Source organism: Rhinolophus sinicus, chromosome 12 (assembly GCF_057876585.1).
Source record: "Rhinolophus sinicus isolate RSI-liver-muscle chromosome 12, RSI-T2T, whole genome shotgun sequence".
NCBI lineage: Eukaryota > Metazoa > Chordata > Mammalia > Chiroptera > Rhinolophidae > Rhinolophus > Rhinolophus sinicus.
Window position 1 is genome coordinate 30,066,644 of NC_142512.1, and position 12,801 is coordinate 30,079,444.

General features: G+C 49.4%; 1 protein-coding gene across 2 annotated transcripts; it reads right to left on the bottom strand.

The window, feature by feature from the left end:
* Window positions 1-339: 339 nt before the first annotated feature.
* Window positions 340-8,586, bottom strand: DYNLL2 (dynein light chain LC8-type 2). 2 transcript variants are annotated; one of them, XM_088802131.1, is made up of 3 exons: window positions 8,562-8,586; window positions 4,343-4,481; window positions 340-2,405 (listed from the first exon to the last, which is right to left on the bottom strand). In XM_088802131.1, the coding sequence occupies exons 2-3, from the start codon at window positions 4,472-4,474 to the stop codon at window positions 2,268-2,270; spliced, it is 270 nt and encodes an 89-aa protein (XP_088658257.1). In that variant the 5' UTR covers window positions 4,475-4,481; window positions 8,562-8,586; the 3' UTR covers window positions 340-2,267. The 2 variants fall into 2 exon arrangements, with proteins under 2 accessions (XP_088658257.1, XP_088658256.1); XM_088802130.1 differs by lacking the exon at window positions 8,562-8,586 and adding an exon at window positions 7,384-7,636.
* Window positions 8,587-12,801: the final 4,215 nt, after the last annotated feature.

The window sequence follows — 12,801 nt, forward strand, 5'->3', positions numbered from 1 at the left end:
TCTAGGTCCAGGACAGCAGCTGCAAACTGCCATCCTGGACCTGGAGCTGGAAATGGAGAAGGCAGAATCTGCTATACTGAAGACCCAAATGTGGCTCCCCTGGCCATCTCTACCAGGGAACCCAAGAAATCTTTTGGGTGAGTGCTGCCGGTTCGTTTTCCCCCAAGCCTAGGCCCTACAATGAAAACCTGATTGAGGCCAATCAGTATCTCTCTGCCGGGTCTTCTCTCTTCAGCCCCTATTCTACTCCTCCCTAAATACCCTCCACCCACCCATGTGTGGCACCACTGCCACTTAACCAACCCCTTTAGCCCCAAAGAAACCCAAACAGCTAGGAAGTGCATCAATCAACCTTTAATGTCCAAAAGAGGCATGGATGCAGAGCATAGGAGATGTGGCGGGGTCTGAGCCCCTGCTCCAGAAATGAGGAAGAAATGAACACAAACCAGACATTTCCAACTGGCCACACAAGTCTGGGAGGGCAGGAAAAAACACAGATTTTGACATTCATAAAAAGGTTTTGATACAGGGAACTCACTCACCATCCTAATCCCCACCCTCCCCTGTCAGCATCAAAAAGAAAGCTCAGCATATGCTAAAGGCTTGGGGAGGGGACATTCTCCTGCCTCCCCACCAGCCCCAAAGATGGAGTTGAAAAAAAATGAGCTGGATCCTAAACCCCCCCCGTGTCAACCATACACATGAGAGTTTTTAATGCAATTTACAGGAATCAGCAGCTCAATCAGCAACGACTCCCCCCACCCTACCCCCACCCCATCCCTGTTTGATTTGATCAACAGACACAATTTCCCCAGCGCTCTCCTTGGAATCTCCTCCCACTAGCGGTCCTGCTCATCTCCTGATACCTGGCTTCCTCGCTGCAAGACTGACCTCCAAAGTTCCTCCTAAGCCCCTCACTGCCCTGTATCACTTCCACCCTTATCTCCAGGAGGCTGCAACCGTCCACAAAGTCACTTTCCCTCTCCACCGAGAGCCAACTCCAGGGCAGATGGCAGCATGACCATCTCATTGTGGGCTGTCCTCCTAAAGCCTTCCTGGGACCAAACAGCCATAGGGCAAGCAGAGTATCTGGGCAAGATGGCTGAAGGGGGTGATACCTGTCTTCACCCCCAAAACAGACACCCCCAGAGGTTTTTAACAGAAAGGCCCATTTAAAACTAACTGTGCACCCTATCTACCAATATACCCTAGAGATTCCACACCATACTGCCCCTCCCTCCCCTCTACCCCAAACCAAGACACACACACACACATACACACACACACACAAACACACACATATACACAGAGAAGAATCAAGGGAGACATTGATTTGGTTTGATTGCTAAGACCTAACTAAGGAACTACAGTCACCAGAAATTCCCTTGCCAGCCAACTAATGGGCTGCTCTAAGAGAACTCCAGAGGAATGAGAAAACTGAGGGCTAAGCAGGGAGCACACAGAAGTAGAGAGGAAAGAATGGAAAGGAAACAAAACAAAAAAAATCAAGCTAATCCAACTTCAACATACTCCTAGCATGAGCTCTGGCAGGAAGAATAAAAGGTAATCCACAAAGACACTGCCCTTACTTAGAAACTCTCTGACAAAGACAGCAAGACAAATCTGCTCCCCACTCCCACACACCAAAGACAAACACGTCTCAGGGCCCCTTAAAGAATCCACCCTGCCCCAACCCCCCTCTGCCCCAAGCCGTGGAATCACAGTTCAGTGGAATATTCTCCCTGGTACTAGATCAGTCCCCCTGCCCTCTTTCTTATCCCTCTCTCCTTGCCAATTCTAACATTGCCCCCCTCCACCCAACCCCCCCGCAGCCTCCCTGGCCTTTCCAAAGCATCATCCACCACCAGGAAGAGGCAGCTGCACAGTTTTAGTTCCACCTCCAGAAACTGATTTCTTTTCCCCAGCCCTCCTAGTCTTATAGGCTTTTTTTGAGGGCTTTTTATTTTGTATAGGGAGAGAAAGAGTAAAGAGGGGGGGTGGGACAGATTTCCTAGTGCAATACAACCAAAAAAATTTTTTTAAGTTTTGAAAAATAAACATAAAGCAGCCTTCTTCCCCAGGCAACTAAACAGAAAGAAGTTTGGTTTTGTTTACTGCGACATACACATGAAATCGAGTATACAGTCCATGCAGTAGCACAGCCATTGGAGAGGACATCCTGATGCTGGCCCCAGTGCAAAACAGTCCCAGCAACGCCGCCTGCTTGCCATCGCTGCCGCCGCCACTGACACCTTCCCTGCGGCCACCTAGCCTGACTTGAAGAGGAGGATTGCAACTTGACCCAAGTAAAAATAGATGAAGTGCTTTGTCTCGTGTGTAACGTAGCTGCCAAAATTTCGGCCCACGATACAATGCCAGGTAGGATTATATTTCTTGTCAAATTCCTAAAAGAAGAAGAAAAGGGAGAAGACAGGTGATTAGGACAGCTGGAGGATGAAAAATCAGAATGGAAGTCTGATTAGTTATCACCCCCAGCCCATGGCCTCAGCTCCCCGAACCTCAGGAGCTCAGGTTCTGAGGCTGGCTAGGACACTCCTTCCTTCATTAATAATGTAACACCACAAAGGCTCCATTATTTCTCTCGAGCACTTTACACCCTGATCATCTCTCCTCCCTCTAGCTACCCTATTCCACAGCCCACCCTGAGAGTCTTCAGCAAGGGAGAGAAGCCAGTGGAATAAAGGACCACTCCAGTGTCACACAGCACAAGTAAAACAGGAGCAAGCCTTGCTGACTCGCCACCCACTGCCTCCCACGTTACTAAACCAGCATTTCTAAATGCCAAAAGCCAAGACGCTAAAGTAAAATGGGGACCAACGTGAGGAGACCCAGGAAACAGTTCTGTGTACGTCACATTAATGGCACTCCTGTGTGCCCCCAATGTGGGGTGTGAGCATTGGAATAAGGACCTCAGCCATGAGATCAAGGCAATTCCCTCACTTTCTTCAGGGGCACGAGTTCAGCATCAAAGCCACCTAGGAAAACCTTGTGACTTAATCAGACAGGCAGCTCCCTGTCACCCCGGGGACGCAGCAGGAAACAGATGGCTCAGTTCTAGATGCATCCTGCCATAGCTGTGAAAGGGCAATCACCCTCCACCATAGGACCAGCAATACTGCCAATCTTGGGGCTCTGTCCCCCAAGTGCTCAACATACAACTTGTCTGGCTTCCTCACAGCTCCTGTACCACATGATTCCAAGAGGCATTAGGGAACAGTGGAAAGGGCATGCATCACCAAACCCAGCTTTAATCCTGACTCAAGATTCTATAACATAGGAGAGCCATTTCACCCATCAGCAAAATAAGAAAACTGGACTAGATATAATCTAAGGATTCCCCTGGCTCTGAGGGTCCCATGAATCTCTCCCCAGACAGGACAGCAAGGCCATCATTCAGCAAGGAGCCATGGGCACCCCCAGGAGCTTTACTGGCTCTGTACCCCTTGGCTTCACACACAGAAAGTCTCTCAGGACTCCAGAGCTCCCTCTTCTCATCCCACTCACCTTGGTAGGAAAGCAGAGTTCTGTAAAACTCAGATACCCTATCACCTCTATGGACCAGAATGACACAACCCCTAGGCATCCTTCTTGGGATACCATAGCTGAGACTATTAAAGACTGGGACAATGCCACCAATGGACATGGATCCTGACAGGGAATCAGGGGCCCTGCGTAACAATTCTCTAGCTCAGCTGATTCCTCACCATGTTAACCATATCCATTCACCCATTCATTCAGGAATTTTTCAGGGACTAATAAACCCATGGCCCCATTACTGCTTATCCATTTTTTAAAAATTATATATTCAAACCCACCCTTTTCTTAAGAAGGTGGGGGAGAAGGGCATGGTGCAGTACCTGAGTCCTTCTAAAAATAAAGAAATAAAAAAAAATAAAGATTATTGTAGGGAGATCCCACTTTAAAGGATGAAGTTCCCTGAAAATTTGTATTTGACCTTATATTATCCATTCAAATATCCTTGATACTCATTTTGAATAGTTCTAAATTGGGCCAGTTATACTGAAACCTGAAGCTTCTCTCCCCGATCCCTTGCAGTGACATTTATTGTAAACACACACACACACACACACACACACACACACACACACACACACACACCAGCAGAGTTCCTATTAACAATTCCTAAGACAAATGCTTTGGCAATTAAGAATCACTCCTTCATTTGTCTGCGTTGCAAGTTCCTAAGGTTTTGTTTGCGTGTTTGTTTTTTTGCATGAGGTACACCTGCTTTCCTACGGCCCCAGCCCCAGCCCCTCGCCCCTCCCCGTGCTGGCCACCAGCCGCAGCTCCCCCAGCTCACCTTCTTGATATAGGCAGCGATGTCCTTCTCTATGTTGTACTTCTCCATGGCCTGTGTGGCGCAGTCAACGGCATCCTGTTGCATGTCCTCAGACATGTCTGCGTTCTTGATCACTGCCTTCCGGTCAGACATTGTGACACTGCAGAAGAAGCAAAGAGGTGAGGCTGACAACTCCATGCTCTGAGCAATGAACATTAGCAACTGGCTGTGGGCCTTAGTGAAAGAGGGGAGTACAGAAGGTGAGGGCAACAGAAAACAGAAAACACAGAGGAGAGGCAATAGGAAAAAGCTTAGCTAAGCTTTTAGCAGAGATGTGGTCCCCAAGCCAGGGAAACAAGGTAAATAGTAATAAAGATATAAAAAGCTATCAGTTTTTATCATTTGTAAAGTGAGGTTTTTCCCAACTCTAAATTTATCTTTTTCTGATATTTTAAATAGCACCAATAGCCAAGATACTACAATATATCACATACTAGCTGTGTCTTTGGGCAAATTACCTAACTTTTGTGTTTTCATGCCATCACCTTAAAATGGGGACTGCAGTGTTATCCTGAGGGTAAACCAGGTGGCATGACACCTGAACACACTAAGCCCTTGATTTAATGACCATTATTACATCATTAGTATCACAGTGGAGAGGTGACAGAGTAGGAATCAGCAGGCCTAGCTTACGGTCTTGACTATGAACTCTTGTGGCTTTGGAGAAGTCACTTAGTCTTTCTCCGTTTAATTACTTCCATTGTAGCAATGAGGATAGCTCTCTATCAGGAGTTGTTATAAGGATTAATTAAAATTATATGAAAACATCTGCAAACAAAAAGTCTATACAGGGTTCTGTCCCATTGGCTAGATTCAGCCCACCACCTTTTTTTCAATCCCACCTATTTTTGTAAAGAAAGGAACATGCTACGATGGCAGAATTGAGTAGTTGCAAGAGACTACATGGCCTATAAAGCCTAAAATATTTACTCTCTGGCCCTTTACAGATAAAGGTTGCCAACCCCTAGGCTACCAATGCCCAGTGGTGACTGAGACAACAAAAGGTGAAGAATTATTATTTTAACAGCCTGTTTCATATCAATGCTAGCTAAACCAAGGTATTCCTCCTATAGCAACCAGAGTTCTGGGGTAGACCTTGCATGGGCCCGTCCTAGGATGACAGAAAACCCAACAGGGCTGGCCAGAACCTGCCTGGCAGTCTGCAGCATGTAAGTAAGGGTGCAATGCAGGAATAGAGGCGAAGAGCTGCAAAATCCTGTCCTCTGTTCTTGACCACAGTCCTGTCTCACAGAGCAGTAACAATCCACCCCCTATCACGTCCCACCCCAAGCACCACTCCGGGGCTCAGCCCAGTGAACAAAAGATGCTGTCATTCCAGCCCTGATCCAGTCTGATACAAGGCTACACGGGTTCTGCCTGCTCAAGGAGAGAGCTCCCTGTTATGATTCCAGGCCACCCTGACTTCAGTCCATACTAGCCTGTGGACTGGGTAGGCTGAAAGGGAAACAGAACTCATGATTACTCCTTTCGGCTGTACCAGATGCAAAAAATGCATGCACGCCAGCTGGCAGTTGGGCAGCACCTTTGTCTGGCAATATCAAACTAAGCAGGGCTGGTTCCACTTCAGCAAAGGCTGACAGAACAACGGGTCAGTGGACCAGTACCCTCTGGCCCCACAACCCCTGACAGGAAAAGTCACAGCCTCAAGCTATTTCTGTGAGCACTGCCTGGTGCTGAGGAAAGGTCAGGGGAACCCTGTTCAAGGCCAGACTAGCTTTATGACCTTGAGCAAATCATCTTTTTAAAAACCCATGATTTTTAAATAACATAAATGAGGCAGCTTCATGAATTTGAGCAAAGGTACAAGAGCATCACAGGGAAAATGTGCTGATGTTATATGGGTCTTCATACGCGAAGAAAACTAGTGTTACCTGGTGGCCTGTTCCAGCTCACCACTCAGAAAGGGGAACTTTTTATAAACCCAAGGGTGGGGGTGGGACCAAGTTACAAACAGTGAAGTTCAAGTGTGAAATTAGCACCTGTTTTCCCAGCAAGCTCACCTGCTCCACTGCCTCATCCCCAAAGTTTAAAGGAACAACTTTATCACAGTAATTAAAAGCCACCTTACTCTCCAGGAGAGAGCCTGCAGTTACGTAACATTGGTCTTGTGACTACAATGCCACGATTCTTCACCCTTGGCCCCCCAGGCGTCGGAGAGGTGAAGCCTAGCCCCGGTCTCCCCTGTCCAAGGTGCCAGTGAGAAAAGAATAGGGAGGTGCCCAGCCTAGGCCCTCCCTCCTGGGAAAAAGAGCAAGGAACCTGGGCCTCCAGACAGAAGGATGACCAAAGCGCCCCAGGCCGGCTGCCTCAGTCACGAGCCAGGAACTCCTTTGAAAAGCGAAAAGGGCCCCAGGACAGCTCCCCATCTTCTATCCCCGGTTTTGGACCAGAAAAAGGCTAAGCACCCAATGACACGGACCGCCCTCCGCAGCCCTCAACACACACAAACGCTTGTATTTCCTCCCTTCAGATCTCCGAAGAGGCCGTAGCCCCTCCGCCATCCCATCACCCAGGAGGCAAGCACCTGGGGAAGGAGAAAGCATCCTTCTCCCCACCTCCGCCCCGGCCGGTCAGCCGCCCTCTCCCGAGGAGCACTGGGGTGACTGGGCGTCCTCGCCGCAGAAAGGACGCCCCAGAGGGTGGCGGCGGCGGTGGCGGCGGTGGCAGGAGGAGCCGCGTCACGCCCGAGCCCTCTCCACCCCACCCCCTCGGCCCCAAACACCAGAGGCCTCCACGCAGCGCAGGGAGACTCCCCCAGGGAACAAGCGCGACACCTGCGCAGCCCGGGGCTTCCAGCCGGGCCCCGGAGGTCGAGAGGGCACAGGGTGGCGCAGCTCCGAGGAGGGACGCCGGGGGCGTCACGCCAAAGCCAGCCCTGCTGCCGGCCCCGCGTGCGGCGAGGAGGCCGCAGGGGCAGCGAGAGGAGGGCCCCACGCAACCGGCGCCGGGCCGCCGCTCCGGGGACGCCCCCCACCGCTCACCTTCACGCAGGCGAGTCCGCGCGGGGCCCCGGGGGAGCAGCGATGGCCTGAGGCAGGGCGCGGGCAGGGGCGGTGTCCCCTCGGCTCCTCCTGCAGCAGCCGCCGCCGCCGCGGTGTCCGGCTCCCGCAGCCCCCGGCCGAGCGCTCGCCGCCGCTGTCCGCCCTTCGAGCTTCCTCGGCCGCCCGCACTCCTCCTCGCGCCCGCCGGCCCGCCCGCCTGGTTCGCGATAGCGCCTCGCAGCTCCGCTCTGCTCTGCCGCTGAGAGCTACCGACGCGCAGCCCCCCCTGAAATAGCGCCCCGCCCCCGCCCCCCCGTCGCGCGCGCCGCCGTCCGCGCTCCCCATTGGCTGTGTCCGCCAGGCCCCGCACTGCGGGCTTCTCCCCGCGCCGCTCTCGCCCCACATCTTGTTTCCTCCCACAATGCCTCGGGGCAGAGAGAGGGGGTGGGGAGGAGGGGGTTGGAAAGGGTAGGGGGAGGGAGATGTGGCCTTAAGAAAAAAAGAAGAGGAATGCAGACCCTTCTACCCAGGGTTGGAGAGGCCCTGCCTAAAAAGGAATAAAGAGGTGCGGCTCAAAGAGAGGGAGAGAGGGAGGGGCTAAAGACCCCAGTCCCAGAAAGAATAAAGAAAGAGGGGGATGGAGATTTCAGACCCAAGGAGCTGATGGGGAAGAGGTAGAGATCCTAACTTTAGGGAGAAGAAGGGGAAGGGGAAGTCATCAGTCTCAAATGAAAAGACAGGATCCCTTCCCTCCCCCCATATCTGTGGGAAGGAGAGGAACAGTCAGCCCTTCGGAGAGGTAAAAGTCCAGCAGCCCCAGGGCCCTTCCCTTCACTTTCTGGGAAGGTCCCCTCCCCATGCAGCTCATACCCCCCTCCACCCCCCCACCCCCCCACCAGTCTCTAGGCCACACACAGGACCTAAACTCCCAGCTGGGGGCCCCAGCTGCTGTTTATGTTCAAGAGCAATGGAGGCAGACCCAAAGCACAATTGTGAGAAGAGAGGTTTGTCTTTGGTACAGAGGCCCCTGTGAGAGTAAGCCGGTTCTGGTTAGTAGGTCCCTACCTGTCTGGTTAGACAGGACTGGAGGGGGAGTGAACAAAACCCCCTGGAGGTGGGAACCGCAGCATGTCAGAGCTGTGAGGAGCCGTAAAATTCACCTCATCCATATTCCTCACCTTATAAAGGAGAACCAAGGTACAGAGAGGGGAGAACCCTTGCCAAGTCAGCACAGGTCAGGCCTGGACGTGGCTTCTAGGCAGAAAAGTGGTGCTTCTAGGCACCAACCCCTCTGCTAGCTGAAGAGGCTGTTTGTGAGCATGCGTGTAAATGCATGTGCACCCTGGGAGAGTGCCTGCCCTCCACTCCATCCCCACCCACTGCCAGAGATCAGGAAACATCTGTTTTTTTCTTCCCCTCTGTTTCACAAAGGAAGTGTCTACCTAAAGGAGTGGGCTGTTGAGAGCCAAGCATTTGGGCCACACAGTGAGGGTTAAGCAGCTCCCATTCCCATTATTTTCCCTTCACTGTCCCAAACCATAGTTAGGAAGTCAGACTGGCTTTGGCCCTGGCCTGCTCTGGTTTGGAACATCATTATTTAGTGTTCATTATATGTCAGGGGAAACTTGGAAAATCATCCCCTCCCACTTCTGCTTTCCACAGCTCTCATCTCCCAGCCTCAATCAGGATGTCAGAGAAAGAGGCAAGGCCTGAGGTATCTCCTTACAGCAAGGATATTCTGATGTCAGCCTCTGTGTGAGTGAGTGGGGGGCACATGTGGGGAGGAAGGGAGGAGAAGGATGCTTTATCCACTTAGGGCTTGCGGAGAGTTAATCTCATGGACTACTGGAAGAAGAACTGGTACCCTCTTCCTCCGATGATGATTAGCTTCCAGCCCCTTCTATGACCTGAAGGTCAGAAACACCGTGTTTGGTTGGGCAAGTGGTTGATTGTACAAAGGCAGTCGGCCTTAGGAGCAATATACAGCCTGCACTCCACTTGCGAAGCTGTGTGCTCTGATACAGGCCAGCATCCACCCAAAAGATGTGTGCCTTTTTCGAGCATGCATAAGGACCACTATGAACTGGTGGTGGTCCTTCCAAAGCCATGCAGCCAGGGTACAAATCCTCCCTCTTCCTGGCCCCCTTCCCTATAGTAGAGTAGGGCAAGAATTTAGTCATTCCTAGTCCTGGGCTGTGGTGGGGTGGAGGTAGGGACACCTACCTTAGTTGAAGAGAATTTCAACTAACAGTCAGAACCAAGACTTTTGATTTTTAAGAAATAAAGTTGTCAGTGTGTGTGTGTGAAATGTGTGTGAACAAGACTAAACTCTAGGCTATCAGGGAGACTTGTTAATAACAGTACGGTTTATAGATAAGAGTTAATATTTATAGAGCCCTCACTGTGTGCCAGGCTCTATTCTGAGTGTTTTAAATGTATGCACTATTGTATTTAATCTCTGAAACAATCACAGTGAGTATATTACTATTCCCCTGTACAGAGGAAACTGCTGCTTAGAGAAATTCAGTAATTTGCCCAAGAGTACCCAGCTTGTCAGTGGCAGGATTCAAGCCCAGGCTGTCTACTCAGCCACTCCACTCTCCAGTCTCCTAACAGAAAAGAAAAAAGTGTAAACCATGGGTTCAGCACTCCATCTAAATCATACCAGCATTTCCTAAGTTTATCTGACTCCAAAACCCTTTTTTATCCAAATACTTATTAACATCTCCAGGAACTACTATTCCACAGGACACAGTTTGGGAAACTTGTGCTATACTAATTAGTGCTATTTATGTAAAATGCTTAACTGTTTAGGATAATTACTATGCAACATAGTAACTGTAGTAATTACTATGTCAGCTAACTTGGTACATGTTTTTATTTGATGCCACTACACATTCGTGATTGCCCAGTTTTCTGTTGCCCAGCTAGCTGAACCGTATCTTCAGATTTAAAAATCCAAGGGGACTTTTGTTTTTGTGTCATCTGTGGCCCCTTACCCGCTGTCTACTTCTTTAGCTTAAGGATTCCCCAGGGCACTGTGCTTCAGTCATTGCTCAATTTGAGTAGTTTCATCCATATGTATGGCTTTTACCATGATCGGGGCCCTGGTAGCCCTCCTAAATCCCAGATCTCTCTGCTGTGGGTATCGCGTAGATTCTTCAGACTATTCACATATGCACATATAAACCCTGGCCCTGAAGACCATTGGCCATGGAGCCAGAATGCCTGGATTCTCTCTGTTTTTCACCACTCTACCAGCTGTGCAGATCCGGCCAAGCCATTCAACATCTCAAAGTTTCATTTTCCTCATCTATAAATCGAGAATAAGATCTACCTCTTAGAGTTGTGAGAAAATGCATGAAAAATTCTTGGCGCAATGCCTGGTCCATATAAGTGATTAATAAGAGTTAGCCATCATCAACATCTCTCTTCCAGACTTGTTTCCCTTCCCTGTATTTCTTATCTCAGTTCATGACCCCATTATTCACCCAGTCACCAAGTTAGAAACCTGCGAGCCCCACTGGATTCCCTTACCTACCACATCTCCATCACTCACCTACTGGCTATTTCTCCAGTTCATGTCTCCTTTCATTATAAGTGCCTCATTCTCATTACGAATGCCTTGCATCAGGCACTCATCATGTCTTCCCATTGGTTCCCTGCTCCCATTCTTGGCTCCTTTTCTCCAAATCCATACTGCAGTGATTTATCTAAAATGCAAACATCCCAGGCACCTCTCTCTCTCTCTTTCTCTCTCTCTCTCATACACACACACACCACCTCTCTGCCTAATCTCCCCACACTTCTCATATCCGTCTTCAATCTCTAGTAATACCATGAACTGCCTGTGGTTCCCCCCACACCCAGGTCCTTTGTCCATGTGGTTCTCCAGCCTGTGAGGCTGTGGCTTTCTTTCCTCGCTAACTCCTTTGTTTGAATATCCTCTACAAAGCCTTCCCTGAATCCTAGGTGGGATGCGTAGCCCTCTTTGGTGCTTTGGTACATCCGAGGCTTATCACTGACCACATTTTATTAAACTTGTCAATCTTATGTTTGTCTGTAGTTCCTTGCAGACAGGGATCACACCTTTATTTATGTGTGGGCTGCAGAACTTAGCACAGTTCCTGGAACATGGGAAGTTCTCTGTAAGTGTTGGTTAAACTAATCATGCCCATTAATAGCTGAAAAATACAGCTTGGAAAGACACACTGTTTCTTCCTCCACCCAAAGAACCATGGCCAGGCTCTTCTATCTCTCTAGAACCAGCAATGAATGCTATTTACACTGGGCCCTTCCTGCCTAGAGCTCAGTTGCTAGCTAAGGTAAATCATTGTCAGCCCTGGGTAAAGTCCAGGCCTGATTTCTCAATTGATTTCCTCCTCACACTTGCCACTGGATATTTGGCTGATATCCTGACACCTGATAAAGACAACCAAGGGCTCTCCCATCCCAGCTGATTGCGTCACCCAGAAGTAAGACCATGGCAGTGACAGGGTTCATTTCATCAAGCCCGTTAGCTTTTGACTTGCTTCAAGAGCTCCAGGAGGATAGAGACTCCCATTGCAGTGCAAACCCTGGTGCCAGTCCCCTCTGCCAAGTACCCAATGGGAAAAACCTAAGGAAGAAAGCATTATGACTAGAACTACTGGAATCTGCCCCAATTCCTTGCTGATTTCTTGGGTGGCCTGGAAAGACATATTTCCCTAGGCCACCATTTACCAAGCCCCAAATATTGCTGCTCCTCCCCTGAAACCTGGAGGAGCCAGCCACGGTCAACCATGTGACTGGGAGCTAGTGAGAAAAGCACTGGACTGGGAGTCAGAGGAAAAGTCCTAAAGCCCAATGTGGCTCTAGTCAAGTCATTTCACCTCTCAGAATCTGCATTTCTTCATCTAGAAAATGTAGGAATGGATAATCTATAAGGTCCCTGTCAGCCCCCTATGACTCTTTGATTTCAATACCCCCTACTGTGTTTCCCCGAAAATAAGACCTAGCTGCCATCAGCTCTAATGCATCTTGGAGTCACAAGTCCACCTTTTAACTCGGTCTCATATTAATTTTTGCTCCAAAAGACGCATTCGAGCTGATGGTCTGGCTAGGTCTTATTTTCAGGGAAACACAGTATCACAAAGGGTACCTTCCCTGTGAGTCAGAGAAATATTAGTTAGACATTTATACCCCTCACAAAGTGATTACCCCCCGCCCCCAATCTACTACCCCTCTGACATTGTACATAGCTGTTACAATTCCATTGAGTCTATTCCCTATGCTGTACTCCATATCCCGTGACTATATATATATATATATATATATATATATATATATATATATAGTAAATTATAGTTGACATACAATATTATTCAGCTTCAGCTTCAGGTGTACAGCACAACGGTCAGGCATCTATACCATCCATGG